Here is a 16,421-nt window from a genome sequence, read left to right on the forward strand (position 1 = left end):
TGTGTCGGTGCCCCTGAGCTCGGGAGATGTCAGGGAATTTAAGAAAGAAATGGGACACCTCTTGGAGGATCCGCTTGGGGTAGCTGAACGGGTAGACCAATTTTTAGGGCCCAACATGTATACCTGGGAAGAATTACAATCTATACTGAACATTTTATTCACGGCAGAAGAGAAAAATATGATTAGAAGGGAAGGGATGCGCATTTGGGATATGCAACATGCACAGGGGCCGGCAGCAGACATAAAATGGCCATTACAAAACCCCAATTGGGACCATCAAAATCCGGCCCATAGGGTCCACATGCAGGATCTCAGAACGATAATCGTGCAAGGAATCAGGGAATCTGTTCCGAGAGGGCAGAATATTAACAAAGCCTTTAATGAAAGACAAAAGAAGGATGAGACCCCCACCGAATGGCTGGAGAGACTGAGAAAGAACTTTCAGTTATACTCAGGAATGGATCCGGATGGGCAGATGGGGCAGGCAGTACTAAAAGTACATTTTGTTTCCAAATCCTGGGAAGACATCAGAAAGAAAATACAAAAGTTGGAAGATTGGCAAGATAGAGGATTAGATGAGTTGTTAAGGGAAGCTCAGAAAGTGTACGTGAGGAGGGAAGAAGAGAGAGATAGGAGGCAGGCTCAAATAATGGTGGCAGCAGTGCGTGAAAGCCAGGGGTTAGATAGGAGATTCGAGCAGAGCAGAAGGGAACCGAGACGGAACGAACCATCCCCAGGGGAGTGGAAAGGTCCAAGGGAAAAGCAGGAGTTAAAGGTGTGTTTTTACTGCGGAAGAAGAGGACATTTTAAGAGGGAGTGCCGGATGCGGATCCGAGATGAGAAGGAGTTCAAGGAGGATTAGGGGGGTCAGGGGCTCTACCTCTTGGGGACCCAGAAACATCAAAGGGAGCCCTTGATAAAATTGAAGGTGGGTCCCCAGGGCCAGGAAGTTATCTTCCTGGTCGACACTGGAGCTGAGAGATCTACGCTCCAGTCGTTACCCAAAGGGTGTAAATTATCAAAAGAAACTGCCACGGTAGTGGGAGCAAAAGGGGAACCTTTTGAAGTTAAGATAATAAAGGAAGTACCGGTGGAATCAGATTCCAAAATGGGTATTGGAAACTTTTTATTAGTACCAGAATCAGACTATAACCTATTAGGTAGAGACATGATTGTAGAATTAGGCATTCAAATCGAAGTGGTAGAACAGGAGATTCGGATCAAGTTGTGCCCCTTAAGACTAGAGGATGAGAAGAAGATTAACCCTGAAGTATGGTATAGTCCTGACAGTGCCGGAAGACTGGAAATTACTCCCTTTAAAGTAACAATCAGAAACCCGGAGATTCCAGTAAGAATAAAACAGTACCCGATGTCCTTGGAAGGGAGAAAAGGGTTGAAACCAGAGGTTGACCGACTAATCAGCCAAGGATTGTTGGAACCTTGCATGTCTCCTTATAATACTCCAATTCTCCCTGTAAAGAAACCAAACAGGTCCTATCGCCTAGTACATGACCTGAGGGAAATAAATAAGAGAACAATAGCTAGATTTCCGGTGGTAGCAAACCCTTATACATTATTGAGTAAACTAAGCCCGGACAACCACTGGTATAGTGTAATAGACCTAAAGGATGCCTTTTGGGCTTGTCCCTTGGATGAGGCAAGCAGAGATTACTTTGCCTTTGAATGGGAAGATCCAGAAACCGGAAGGAAACAACAACTCAGATGGACAGTATTACCCCAAGGATTTACAGAATCCCCGAACTTATTTGGACAAGCCTTGGAACAAATTCTAGAGAATTACAAGACAGATGCTGGAGTAACCCTGATACAATATGTAGATGATTTATTATTAGCAGGAAAAGAAGAGGAAGAAGTAAGAAGAGAAAGTATAAGGCTTTAAAATTTCCTGGGACTTAAAGGTTTAAAGGTTTCAAGGGCTAAATTACAGTTTGTGGAAGAAGAAGTAAAGTATTTAGGGCATTATTTGAGACGGGGTGAGAAAAGAATAGACCCAGAAAGGGTACAGGCTATTTTATCATTACCAATACCCAAGAATAAGAGACAAATCAGGCAAATTTTGGGTTTAACGGGGTACTGTAGACAGTGGATTGAAAACTACAGTAGCAAGGCCAGATTCTTGTATCAAAAACTGACTCAGGATGGATTGATGAAATGGACTCAAGAGGATACTGAAAATTTGAAGGAACTGAAGGAAAGTTTAGTACATGCCCCTGTTTTAAGCCTCCCTGATTTAAAAAGACCCTTTTATTTATTTGTTAATATAGAGGGAGGAGTTGCCTTCGGGGTACTTACCCAAGAATGGGCAGACAAAAAGAAACCTATAGCGTATTTATCAAAACTTTTGGACCCCGTAAGCAGAGGATGGCCCACATGTTTACAAATGTTGGCTGGGTGCGCCTTACTAGTTGAAGAAGCTAAGAAAATTACCTTCAACAGTAGCCTTAAGGTTTACTCTCCCCATAATATCAGGAGTGTAATGCAACAGAAAGCAGACAAATGGATATCCGATGCTAGGCTCCTAAAATATGAAGGGATTTTACTAGAAGCACCAAATTTGACCCTAGAAACAACTGCAATTCAAAATCCAGCTACCTTTTTGTTCGGGAGCATAGAGCAAGAACCTTTAACACACAATTGCTTGATAACTATTGAGGAACAAACCAAGATCAGGCCTGATCTGGAAGAAGAAGAATTAGATAAAGGAGAAAGGTTGTTTGTAGATGGATCCTCCCGGGTGGTAGAAGGAAAACGGCAATCAGGGTACGCCATCATTGGGGGCAAAGGCTTACAAGTAGTGGAATCAGGGGCCTTGGATAAATCTTGGTCAGCACAAGCCTGTGAACTGTATGCCATCCTTCGGGCTTTAAAACTTTTAAAAGGAAAAGAGGGAACAATATATACTGATTCTAAATATGGGTTTGGGGTAGTAAATACCTTCGGAAAACTATGGGAAGAAAGGGGACTAATCAACTCACAAGGGAAGGGATTAGTTCACCAGCAATTGATAGCTGGGGTGTTGCAAGCCCTGAGGGGGCCAAAAAGGATAGCTGTAGTACATCTGAAAGGCCACCAAACAGGGACAGACCTCAAGACTAGGGGTAATAATGCAGCAGATCAGGAGGCAAAACGGGCAGCAGCAAGGGAAATGGTTTTAAGGGAAAACTCAGGAGAGCAAGATAGACTAAGGGCAAATACGGAATTAGTCTTCACCCCCGAAGAGGAGGATAAGTTAAAAAAACTAGAATTGTCCAAGGATAATGGGAAATGGATAACCCAGGATGGGCGGGAAATATTGCCCAAAGCAGTAGCCCAACGAATTCTGTATAAATTACACCAAAGCACACACTGGGGAGCCCAAGGGTTAGCAGACCATTTCGCAACTAAGTACATGACTATTAGGTTACACGACATTGCTAAGTATATCACCAAGAGCTGTCCCACTTGTTTACGGGTTAATCGAAGTTACTTGAGGAAATTACCTCCTGGAGGGCGACATTTAGCAAAAAGGCCATTTTCGAGTATACAAATTGATTTTACAGAACTACCTAAAGTGGGGCGAATCAGATACCTTTTGGTGATAGTAGACCACCTTACACACTATGTAGAGGCGTTCCCAACTACTAGAGAAACTGCCCAAACTGTAGTAAAAACCTTGCTAGAAGAAATAGTACCAAGGTATGGGGTACCTGAGACTATAGATTCAGATAAAGGGCCACATTTTACCTCAAAGGTAACACAAGATTTGGCTAATGCACTGGGAATAAAATGGGAACAACATACCCCCTATCATCCTCAAAGCTCGGGACGGGTGGAGAGAATGAACGGGGAAATAAAAAAGCAATTAACCAAACTAGTATTAGAGACCAAGTTGTCGTGGGTAAAATGTATACCGCTGGCCCTGCTGAATGTTAGGACACAGCCACGAGCAAATATGGGACTATCTCCTTTTGAAATGTTGTATGGGATGCCTTATAACCTAGAAAAGGTACAGTCAAATCCCAATATAAGTGATCAGAATTTGAACTACTACTTAACTATTTTGGCAAAGTACAGAAAAAGTTTGTGGGAAAAAGGAATGTGGGCCCAGAGACCTCCTCTAAATCTTGTATTACACCAGGTTCAGCCAGGAGACTGGGTGTTAATCAAGAGCTGGAAAGAAAACCCTTTAGCCCCAAAGTGGGAAGGCCCATATCTCACCCTGCTTACCACAAACACTGCTGTACGGACAGCCGAAAGAGGGTGGACTCACGCCAGCAGAATAAAAGGACCAGTGAACCCTTCCAACTTCCCTGAGCATCCACAGAACCCTCAGTGGAGAATAAAAGGACCCCCAGACGGCCTAAAACTAACTTTCACTAAAACCCCAGAAATGGGACGGACATCCTGATGACTGAGCAATGGGAAAGACTGGAACGGGCTGACCAAAGGAGAGTCCAACAGAAGCTGTCATTAGTTCTGCAGCCATATTTACTAAGTTTAGCACGCTTCAATTCGGCAGCACGAGAGGCCATAACGAACCCCCCGGACAACTGGGTTTGGTGGATTGAGACTTATAGACATCAGGAAGAACCTTCGTTCCGACCCCTTAGACGCAGTCCATGTTGTAATTGCGGCAAGGAGTGCTGCGAGGCATGGGTAGCGTTCAGGTGCGGGGGTTGCCATAAAGTGTATTAGACAGTACAAAGGGTATTGAATGAATTGCGGTGTGGGCAATGTCAGAGTAGAGACCTCAGAGAGGGCGACTGGAGTCTTGCACTAGAGCAGGAAAATAGAGTGCCCTATTCTCAATTTAGGGCAGTTTATGAAACCCCAGAACAATTGTTATTAGCCTGGGCTCGATGGGAAGTCAAAGGATGGCTGCGTAAGTGTTCAGAGATAGCTCATTCTCTCATAGTGAGTACTAAGTGTTTATATACGGTTCCCTTCCTAAGAACTTCAGTAATAGGACCTGTCCCAGAAGGCAAGACTCCAGAGGACGCTTTAGCGGACCGGGTTGCGAAATTATACTTATAGCTGATTAACTGTAGACTTAGTTGTAAGGAGAGGTGGTGGATTCACTGCCAGAGGGGGAGGGTTCCCCGAGGTGTATGCCCACCCTGTCGGGAATAATAGAGGGATCTAACCAACTGGGGTTTTGAAATATAAGGTAGCCACCTGGGAATTAAGAAAAAGACCCCTTGCGTGGCGGAAAATCTATCCTAACGGAATTGATCCAGAGCTTTACTGTTATCACCCTATCGAGCCCTTTATTCTGCCTGCTGTCGATATTTTGGGGACCAAGTGCCGGAAAGAAAGTGGGAGAGAGGAGTTGAACCCATCCCCGAAGAAAATTCTTGCTGCCGAGAAGATGAGTTACCCCGTAGCTCGAAGCAACCGGGTTGACGGGTTAGGCAGAGGAATGATTCATGGGGAAGGGCGACTCTTACACGGCACCAGAAATAGAGACCACAATATGACGATGGCGAAACTGGGCGAGGGGAATAACAGAGGGGAGAAGGCAAAGCAGAGAACTAATAGAATGAACCACTCTGGCAGTGGGTCCTTCCATTTTTCCAGGTGGGGCTGGAATGTGTGGATAATGCTAATGATGTCTGGGGCAAAAGCCAGCGTGTCGCACGAGCCCTTTAAATGGTCTCTAGTTAGATGAGAAGATCAGAGAGTAATCAAGAACCTTACCCAACCAGGAGCCCCGGCCTTTTGTGTTTACTTAACTGAATTGCTCACCATATGGCCCGAAGGAGATGCTCCAACAAGCCCCCATAACCCCCAGAGACGATATAAAGCCTTTTACATGTGTCCAGCCTCAAATCCCGGGAAGTCTTATTGTAATTACCCTGGATATAATTATTGTGCATATTGGGGATGTGAGACTATAGCACTGGGATTCTCCCCCGGAGGAGGGCCAGATAGATACTTAAGGGTGAACCGTGGGCCCCCAGGATGTCAGGACCCACGTTATGCGTATGATGGGACAATACAGGGAGGGAACTCGCGGTGGTGCCAGTACATATGTCTAAATGTAACACAACCTGAGGATTCTAGTTGGCTCACAGGGAAAACATGGGGTCTACAACTCTGGGAACCAGGAAGGGATAGAGGAGGGATGATTTTGATAAAAAAAGAGGCAGCACCAGTAGATAGTCGAGCGGTGGGGCCTAATAGAATAATAACTGGAGAAATACAGAATGCAAACACTTCCGAGGTAGAAAATTCCACCGCGGGATCAAGTCAGTGGCCATTAACTGACCAAACCACCCAAGAGCATAGCATGTTATGGAAAGTAATGCAAGCAGCATTTGGAGTTTTAAACCATACAAACCCAAATTTGACAAAAGAATGTTGGTTGTGCTTTGCTGTTGCTCCCCCCTTCTACGAGGCTATAGGTACTATAGCAGAGCTTCGCAGAATTAATGGATCTAATCCACGAGAATGTTATTGGAAAAAGGGAACAGATAGAACTCCAGGTATATCAGTAGCTCAAGTAACAGGGAAAGGGAAATGTATAGGGAAGGTTCCCGAGGACAAACAACATTTGTGTAACATCACAGCAGACACCGGGAAAGGAAAAGGACAACCCGCTCAATGGCTCCTCCCGGCAGAGAATGCCAAATGGGTGTGTAATACGTTGGGAGTAACTCCATGCATATCCATACCACATTTTAACGAGTCTTCCGAGTATTGCATACAGGTGGTGATACTCCCCCGGGTTATATATCACCCAAAGGAGTACGTATACAAACATCAGACCGTGTCCGAATATCATTTGATGAAAAGGGAGCCCTTCACAGCCTCAGCTCTCACGCTAGCTATATTGCTAGGGATAGGAGGAGCAGGAGTAGGAACAGGGGCAGCCGCTCTAGTAAACCAGCAGAAGGGAATGAGGGACCTAAGAGTGTCAGTAGATGAGGATTTAAGTAGAATTGAAAAGGCCATAGACGGACTAGTAAAATCAGTAAGATCATTATCAGAAGTAGTGCTCCAGAATAGACGAGGGTTAGACTTACTGTTTTTGCAACAAGGAGGGCTGTGTGTAGCATTACGAGAGGAATGTTGCACGTATGCAGATCACACTGGAATAGTAATAGATACCATAGCCAAGCTCAGGAAGCAATTGGAAAAACGTAAAAAGGAAAGGGAAGCGCAGCAAAGCTGGTATGAATCATGGTTCAACCACTCTCCTTGGCTCACAACACTCCTGTCCACTATAGCAGGACCCCTAATATTATTCATCTTAACATTAACCTTTGGGCCCTGTATTTTCAACAAACTAATTAACATAGTAAAAGGAAGATTAGAGGCTGCCCACCTCATGCTCGTTAGGGCGAAATATGAACCCTCTAAATGGAGGGGAGACAGAGAACTACCTGGAACTCAGCAGAAGGGAGCTTGCCAGATTCAGTGAACAAAAAGAGTAAAATAGAAAAAGGGGGGAATTGTGATGGGAACATGACCTTTTTGTTCACTAGAAACAGGAGGGGACATAATGTAAATAAGTAACTGTCAGTTGGAATGTGATAACTAGCTTGTGAAATTGAGAAACCTCAAAAGACAAACACTGCCGAGCTAATCAACCACAAGTTGTTCCAAGTCTTAGGTTCAGGGAGAGAGCACAGAGGAAGACCATCAAGGACCTTCATCAGCGACCACCAGAAGGCAGGAGAAGACCCCCTGGCAGCAAAGCGGACATGCGCGGAGAGAGACACTGGAAGGAGGAAGGATGGGGGCATAAAAGGGGAACGGAACAACCCTCAGCGCGGCAGTTGGTGGAGCGAGGACTCCCCTGTCGCCCAGCGCTGCAGTTTGCTTTTTCTTTTCTGTAATAATAAATTGGCTTTGAATTGGCTCAGATAGCCTGTTGTGCTCATTTATAACAATAATAAATCAGCCTTCTGAGAAAATGGAGTCAAGCCTCGTGTCCAGAGACCGCAAAAATTGGTGACCTCCGGACGTGTGGAATTGATGGTCACCCCAGGAGTGGACCATCCAGCCTGGATGCTGAAGAACCGAGACCCTGAAGATGGGCAGAGTTCACAGCCAAGGCAAACAGAAGAACCTGTTGGAGTTTCCTGGACATTGTGTCCAGAGACCGCAGAGCAGCAGAGCTGCACAGCTGGATCCACAAGGACACTGTCTAAAAGTACTGTTATTTTTTCCCTTCCTGAAGATCCTGCCATTCGCAGAAGGTGGGAGGAAAGTTGGAAAAATGTACCTTCGGAAGCTCAGGTTCCGTTTACTGCGTCAGAGAAGAAAGTTATTAAACTCTGGCACAGATGGGGACGCGAGGACGGAGTTAATAGTCTGTGGGAGAGACTGTGTTGTGAGTTTTTCAGATGGGCAAAATTTCATAGATTTTTTACAAATGTGGCATACTCCCTCGATTTAGATCTTTGGGATTTCATGGAGTCTGTTTTTGAGTGGACAAAGGACCAGGGTGTTAAACTCCTGATAACATATTCAGTGTACTTAGCCCTCTTCCCCCTTTTGAAACAAAGGGAGGCTGTGGGGGGGGGCTGGTGGCTTGGTGGCGCTACCGCGCCCTGTTTCCACCAGACCCGGCAGGAGAGGAACCACTCGAAGAAGACGAAGTGCTGGTTCTCAGCCCCCCTGCATCGCCCACGGCTGAAGAAGTTTTCCTCCGCTCCCTTGGAGCATGCGCAGACAGAGCTGCCTTTCCCCCCAGCTTTTTCTCTTGGGGGGGATGGGGAGCCGGCCCCGCTGCTTTCCGGGCCGGTCCCGCCCACTTCACCGCGGCATTCTCCGCTCCCCCTCACTCCGGGAGGTCGCGGACCCGATCCCGCCCCGGCTGGCCCTGCGGGAGGCGCCGATCCCCACAGCTCCGCCCGTGGCGCCACCGCCACCCGGGCCGGCTCAGCCGGCTTTGATGGCAGCGCCTGCGCTGCAGTGGTCGGACCCCAGAGAAGACTCGGCCACTGCGCCCAGCCCAGCGGGGGATGCTCCCCCGTTGCCTGTGCCAGTCCTGCTGCTCCCTGCCAACACGACTTCAGTGCAAGAGCATGCTGCGAAGGGTGCTGAGCCCACGGGACCGTCTCAAGAGCCGACACCAGCGTCCGTGCCGCCCACCCCAGCAGTCCTGCTGTCTTCCGGAGCTCCGTCCATCGCATCAGCCCCAGCGAACAGCCTGTTCTTGCGTGGAGGGAGCATGGCTTGCCAGCTGACTGCAGGAGCAGTTCGGCTGCCAGTTTTCAAACTCAGTGTGGTTCTCGGGTCATTTCGCGTGTGGTCAGGGGCCTCTCCCTGGGGGTTGGGGTGCCTGCCATTCCCCGTGCACCCCAGTGGCATGGGGGAGTTGGCTCCTGGGAGTTCTGTCTCTGGTCCCCAGCCCGGAGGGGATGGGGGTGCTGCCAAGAGGCAGGAAACAGGAGCAGTGGCGTTTGCCTTGCAGGAGCAAGAGAAACAGTGCAAAGCAAACATTGCTCACTTGCTCTGGGGACAAGAAACTCTTAGATCTGGGATGAAAGTTCCTGAGAAAGCTTCCCTTCCCCAGCTGCCTGTGTGCACCGGTGGTTCTGGGGGGAGGAAGCATTTGGTCATTTCTGCTCGGAAGACACTGGCAGCATGGTCCTGCCAGGTTGTGAGCACACAGAGCCCAACTCACGGGCTGGTTCTGGGCCGTTTGGCTCATTTCCCTGGGCCGGGGCCACCGCCCTGTCCAGTGTTGGGTTTGGGAGCTTTGAGCTCCCTGCCCGGACCTGGGCCACTGTTCTGTGGGCCAGGTCTGGGTTCCCTGGTCCACCCACCAGGAGCAGGGCCACCGAAGGGTCCTGGAGACCCTCTGCTGCTGCTGCTCTTCTTTTGGAAAAAAAAAAATAATAAAGGAAAGTGGAAAGAGCTAGCAGCTCAAAAGCATTGAAAAGCCAAAAATTAGCCTCAGCCCAAGTGGTTCAATGAAGGGCTGTGGCCAGGGCATTCCAGAATTTTTCTCTGAATTGTTTGATGACCGTCAATGGATTTTTTGATAATTCTTGTTCTCCTTAGCAGTTCTTTGTTTCAGAGTTCTGCAAACCTGTTTCAGGACCAAAGGGGACTTCCAGAGATGTCAAAGAGGAACATCTTCAGTCCATGGACTCTGTCCTGAAATTCAGCTGTTTGGACTTGAAACAATGAACATTCTTTGCATGAGTTTTTTTGCATTTTGTTATATTTTAAGATTGTTTTAGTGATATGATAGAATTTGATGTTCTACCGGTGAAGAATTTCCCTGACCATTCCACATCAGCAGTTGCTTGAGGTTTTGATTGCCAACAGATGAACCTCAAGAAATGTTTGTTCTCCCTTCTGCAAGGGCCCAGTAGAAGAAATTACAAACATTGTTTTTTATATTTAATTTAATAATTTTAAAAGGGTGAACTGTAGCTATGATATTTTATGAAAAATCCCTTCCTAGGATTTTTCCCCTCCTGAGAGCTGAGGGCCTCAGGAAAGAAATGTAAACAATAACTACCTGCTGCTGTGGAATGCAACAGGTGTATCTTCCATTGGTCCATGTGGATTGTTTTCACTTGATGACCAATTAGAGCCACCTGTGCCAAGGTTGTGAGCATGTAGGAGTGTAGGAGTGCCCCCTAATGACAGAGTGGCAAAGCTAGCCTTTGTCCCCCAAAAAAGGAAAGAAGCCCAGAAGTTTCTCTCAACAATTAGGTGAAAAGCCACCTCATAGGACCTCAGAGACTTCACCAAAAACTCAGCATCATCTAATTGGATAGAAGCCAAAAAGTCCCGCCTGGCCCATCAGGTAGAAAAGAGGATGTCCTGGCTTGTAAAGTAGGCATGTATTCTATTTTGCCATCTGTTGGGGGTTGGGCAGTTTTTCTTATCTCTTTCAAGAACAATGACACTGCCAGGAAGATAATCTCCTGCTAATGGGCTATATGGTGTCCTGGCCTGTAAAATAGGCATGTATTCTTTTTTTGCCATCTGTTGGGGGTTGGGCAGTTTTTCTTATCTCTTTCAAGAACAATGACACTGCCAGGAAGATAATCTCCTGCTGATGGGCTATTGAATTACTCACTGTGGCTGGTAAGATTAGTTACATCATCCCATTGAGAGATGCTCCACCCAGAGGGAGGAGCCAAGCATCCCTGACACCATAAAACAAGCATTTCTGAGACCACAGACAGCCTTCTTCGCTGGATTTCCGAGAGGAATCAGGAACCAAGGCCCTGCTGCTCCTTCGCCGCATTTTCGGAAAGAATCTACACCCTTCTGCTGATCGCCGCTCCAGGAGGAGCAGCCACCTTTTGGCTGGACTGCTATCAGCACCCTGACTTCTCAGGGTGTCAGGTTTTTTTCTCACTTTGCCAGTGGTTGTTTTGCTTGTACTAAATTACATTGTTATTTAGTTTTTTTTCTTCCTAGTAAAGAACTGTTATTCCCGTTCCCATATCTTTGCCTAAGAGCCCTTTTTATTTCTGAAGTTGTGATAATTCGGAAGGAAGGAGTTTACCTTCTCCATTTCACAGGAGGCTTTTGCCTTCCTTCACAGGCTCCTGTCTTTTCAAACCAAGACAGATTTTGGCGCCCAATGTGCGGCTCGAGGGCATTGAGAAAAAAAGGGATTAACAGTTCTTAAGTAGTTTAATTTTTAAGTACCGCCATGTGGTCTAGTTTTCCCTGGTTTGGGTGGCATGTGGTCACAAGTGTATACTTCCCGTTTACAGGCCCTTATCTAAATATAAGTCCTATAACTAAAGCCACTGTGTTTGTTATCAAGTTTGTCCTCTGGGTGAAGGATTCATGGATCTTTAATTTCCTCTGGATGGCAGGTACATGGATTCAGAGCTATCACACACTAACTGCATGTTTTTGGAGTTACTTTAATAATGGTACCTACTGTGAGGAAATGACACGGGGGGAAACTTTCTCCCAACCTTTTAACCATCTTTTTGGGTCTGCTCCACCAGTTTTCGAAGGGTTAAGATCCACTCTAAGTGCTAATGATATCATACAATGGGTGGTGTTGCTGATATGCCTGTTATGTTTAGCACTCAGAGATAAGAGATTAACCTGGATAACTACCCTGACACCTACACCAGAGACTAGGGATGCTGCTGCAGAGCCTGACACTACCCCAGAGACTGGAGATGCTACTGCTCCAGAGCCTGACCCTGCCCCACAGCCTGCCTCAGAAACGAACCACCCAGATTGGGTGAGGGTGCTGGTTAAAGAGATGCAGGAGATGCAAGAGATGCTGAAGGGGTGCATTTCACCAGCTGGTGAGAAACCCGCCCTTTGCCGTGAAGAGGGACAGTCTAATAGTACAGCTGTGGAACCCTCAAATGTTACAACTGTCCAGGTTCCAGCTGAACCACAAAGGCAGTCACAGCCAGCAGCAGTTGCCCCGGTAGAAACAAGGAGGTCTAAGATGAAAGCAGAGCCCCCAGATAGAGATAGGAATGGAGGAACCTCACAACCCACAGGGGAGCCAGAGGTTGCGATCATCACCGAGTCCCTGACGTACGAAAGTCTCCGTAATCTGCACAAAGACATTGTGCGACGAGGGCGTGAGGCTTATACTACCTGGCTACTCCGGGTCTGGGACCTTATGGGTACAAGCGTGCAGCTAGACGGTGGTGAGGCAAGGAACTTGGGACCCTTAACCCAAGACTCAGGTATGAATCAGATTTTTGTAAGGGAGCCAGGATCCCTTTCTCTCTGGGAGCGGCTTTTAATGAGTGTCAGAGAGAGGTTTGTCCACAGGGAGAGAATGCAGGAGCACCACCATAGAATGCGTTAGAAGACCCTGGAGGAAGGGATCCAACAGTTAAGGGAAGTGGCAGTATTAGAGGTACTCTTTAGGAGGGATGGACAACATAATAATGACCCCGACAAGGTCAGGTGCACAGAGCAAATGCTGTGGAGTCTGGCAAATCTGGGGCCATCTCAGTACACCACTTTCATTACAACAATTGATGCTGACACTAACCGAGAGACAGTGGGCTCTGTTGCCAACAAACTTAGGAATTATAAGAGTATGATTAATGGCCCAATGCAAGCTCATATCTCAGCTGTAATTAAGGAGTTCAAAGAAGAGATGAGGGAGGAAATGAGGAAGGTTAATGCAGCACCCGTACGAGTCACAGGCCCCAAAGTCAAAACCCAACATTCCCCAGCTAGAGAAAGAGGGTACACCCCAAGAGCTAATCTGTAGTTCTTCCTGCGTGACCACGGGGAAGACATGGGGAGGTGGGATGGGAAACCCACTTCTGCCCTGGCAGCACGGGTCCGTCAACTCAAGGAGGGAAACTCTAACTGGGGGAGTTCCACCAAAGTGAAAGTAGCCTCAACCTCCCATGACCAAGCTTTTGGGTACGATCTGTCAGATCCCCTTGAAGGGACCTCTAGGATGTATACCCAGGAGAAGAATAATAACCAGTGTTAGAGGGGCCCTGCCTCTAGCCAAGGATAAGCATGGGAAAACCGGATCTTCTGGACGGTGTGGGTCCGATGGCCTGGCACATCAGAGCCACAAAAATACGATGCCCTAGTTGATACTGGTGCGCAGTGTACCCTGATACCATCGGGACATGTGGGGGCAGAGCCTGTTTCTATTGCTGGTGTGACAGGGGGATCACAGCAATTGACCCTGGTGGAAGCCGAAGTGAGCCTGACTGAGAAGGAGTGGCAGAAACATCCTATAGTGACTGGCCCAGAGGCCCCGTGTATTCTGGGCATAGACTTCCTCCAGAACGGCTATTACAAAGACCCAAAAGGACTCAGGTGGGCTTTTGGCATAGCTGCTGTAGAGGCAGGGGACATTAAGCAATTGAACACCTTGCCTGAATTGTCAAAAAACCCGTCTGCAGTAGGACTCCTGAAGGTGGAAGAGCAACTTGTGCCAATTGCGACCTCGACAGTGCACCGCCGGCAGTATCGGACGGATCGAGATGCCGTGATCCCCATCCACAGAATGATTCGTGAGCTGGAGAGTCAAGGAGTGGTCAGCAAAACCCACTCACCCTTCAACAGCCCCATCTGGCCTGTGCGCAAATCTGACGGAGAATGGAGATTGACTGTGGACTATCGTGCCTTGAATGAAGTGACTCCACCGCTGAGCGCCGCTGTACCGGATATGCTAGAACTCCAGTACGAGCTGGAGTCCAAGGCAGCGAAGTGGTATGCCACTATTGATATTGCTAATGCGTTTTTCTCCATTCCTCTAGCAGCAGAATGCAGGCCTCAGTTTGCTTTCACCTAGAAGGGCATGCAGTACACCTGGAACCGACTGCCCCAGGGGTGGAAACACAGTCCCACTATCTGCCATGGACTAATCCAGACTGCACTAGAAAAGGGTGAGGCTCCAGAACACCTGCAGTACATCGATGACATCATTGTGTGGGGGAACACAGCGGCAGAAGTGTTTGAGAAAGGTAAGAGGATCATCCAGATACTGCTAGAATCTGGCTTCGCCATCGAGAAGAGCAAAGTCAAGGGACCTGCCCGAGAAATCCAGTTCCTGGGAGTGAAATGGCAAGATGGACGGCGCCAGATTCCCACTGAGGTCATCAACATGATCACCGCTATGTCCCCAACAACCAGCAAGAAAGAAACACAAGCTTTCCTAGGTGCCATAGGTTTTTGGAGGATGCACATTCCCGAGTATAGCCAGATTGTGAGCCCTCTTTACCTAGTTACCCGCAAAAAAACCGATTTCCACTGGGGCCCTGAGCAGCAACAAGCCTTCACCCAGATCAAGCAGGAGATCGCTCATGCTGTAGCCCTTGGCCCAGTCAGAACGGGACCAGAAGTCAAAAATGTGCTCTACTCTGCAGCCGGAAACAATGGTTTGTCCTGGAGCCTTTGGCAGAAAGTGCCTGGTGAGACTCGAGGTCGACCATTAGGATTCTGGAGCTGAAGTTTCAAAGGGTCTGAAGCCAACTACACCCCAACAGAGAAGGAAATCTTGGCTGCCTATGAAGGAGTTCAAACCGCCTCGGAGGTGATTGGCACGAAAGCACAACTCCTCCTGGCACCCCGACTACCAGTGCTGGGGTGGATGTTCAAAAGAAAGGTTCCTACTACCCACCATGCCACCGACGCCACATAGAGCAAATGGATTGCCCTCATCACCCAGCGCGCCCGTATTGGAAACCTGAATCGCCCTGGGATTTTAGAGATAATTACGAACTGGCCAGAAGGTGAAAACTTTAGTCTCACTGACGATGAGGAGCAGGTACAAGTGACAAGAGCTGAAGAAGCTCCACCCTATAACCAACTACCAGCAGAAGAAACACGTTACGCTCTTTTCACTGACGGTTCTTGTCGCATCGTAGGGATGAACCGGAAGTGGAAAGCAGCCATATGGAGCCCCACACGACAGGTTGCACAAGCTACCGAAAGAGAAGATGAATCGAGCCAACTTGCTGAACTCAAGGCCGTTCAGCTGGCCCTGGACATTGCTGAAAGGGAGAAGTGGCCAAAGCTCTACCTTTATACTGATTCATGGATGGTAGCCAATGCTCTATGGGGCTGGCTGGGAAGGTGGAGAAAAGCCAACTGGCAACGTAAAGGAAAACCAATCTGGGCTGCTGATATATGGAAAGACATTGCCTCTCGGGTGGAGAAACTAACGGTGAAAGTCCGTCATGTAGATGCCCATGTCCCCAAAAGTCGGGCTAATGAGGAACACCGAAACAACGAGCAGGTAGATCAAGCAGCGAGAATAGAAGTGTCAAAGATAGACTTAGATTGGCACCATAAGGGGGAGTTGTTCCTGGCTCGATGGGCTCATGATGCCTCGGGTCATCAGGGCAGAGATGCCACCTACAAGTGGGCACGAGACCGAAGGGTAGATCTAACCATGGACAGTATTTCTCAGGTTATCCACGACTGTGAGACATGTGCTGCCATCAAACAGGCCAAGCGGGTGAAGCCCCTGTGGTATGGGGGGCGGTGGTCCAAGTACAAGTATGGGGAGGCCTGGCAGATTGACTACATCACACTGCCCCAGACACGCCAAAGCAAGCACTACGTACTGACCATGGTGGAAGCCACCACTGGATAGCTAGAGACCTACCCTGTACCTCATGCCACTGCCCGGAACACCATCTTAGGCCTGGAAAAGCAAGTCCTATGGAGACATGGCACACCTAAAAGGATTGAATCTGACAACGGCACCCATTTCAAGAACGACCTTATCAACACCTAGGCCAGAGAACATAGTATTGAATGGATATGTCATATCCCCTATCATGCTCCAGCTGCTGGCAAAGTTAAACGGTGCAACAGACTCCTTAAAACTACCCTGAAGGCACTTGGTGGGGGAACATTTAGAAACTGGGAAAATAACCTAGCAAAAGCAACCTGGATGGTCAACACCCGAAGGTCCATCAATCGAGCTGGCCCTACCCAGTCTGAACCCTTGCACACAATAGATGGAGATA

At 47.9% G+C, this 16,421-nt stretch overlaps 1 protein-coding gene across 1 annotated transcript; it reads left to right on the top strand.

Annotated features, from left to right (window-relative positions):
- The first annotated feature begins 1,168 nt into the window (after window positions 1-1,168).
- On the top strand, window positions 1,169-16,042 carry LOC135289102 (uncharacterized). Its single transcript, XM_064402447.1, has 6 exons — window positions 1,169-1,886; window positions 1,920-2,812; window positions 8,801-9,233; window positions 13,845-14,143; window positions 14,354-14,752; window positions 15,941-16,042. The coding sequence occupies exons 1-6, from the start codon at window positions 1,169-1,171 to the stop codon at window positions 16,040-16,042; spliced, it is 2,844 nt and encodes a 947-aa protein (XP_064258517.1).
- Window positions 16,043-16,421: the final 379 nt, after the last annotated feature.

This window comes from Passer domesticus, chromosome W (assembly GCF_036417665.1).
Source record: "Passer domesticus isolate bPasDom1 chromosome W, bPasDom1.hap1, whole genome shotgun sequence".
NCBI lineage: Eukaryota > Metazoa > Chordata > Aves > Passeriformes > Passeridae > Passer > Passer domesticus.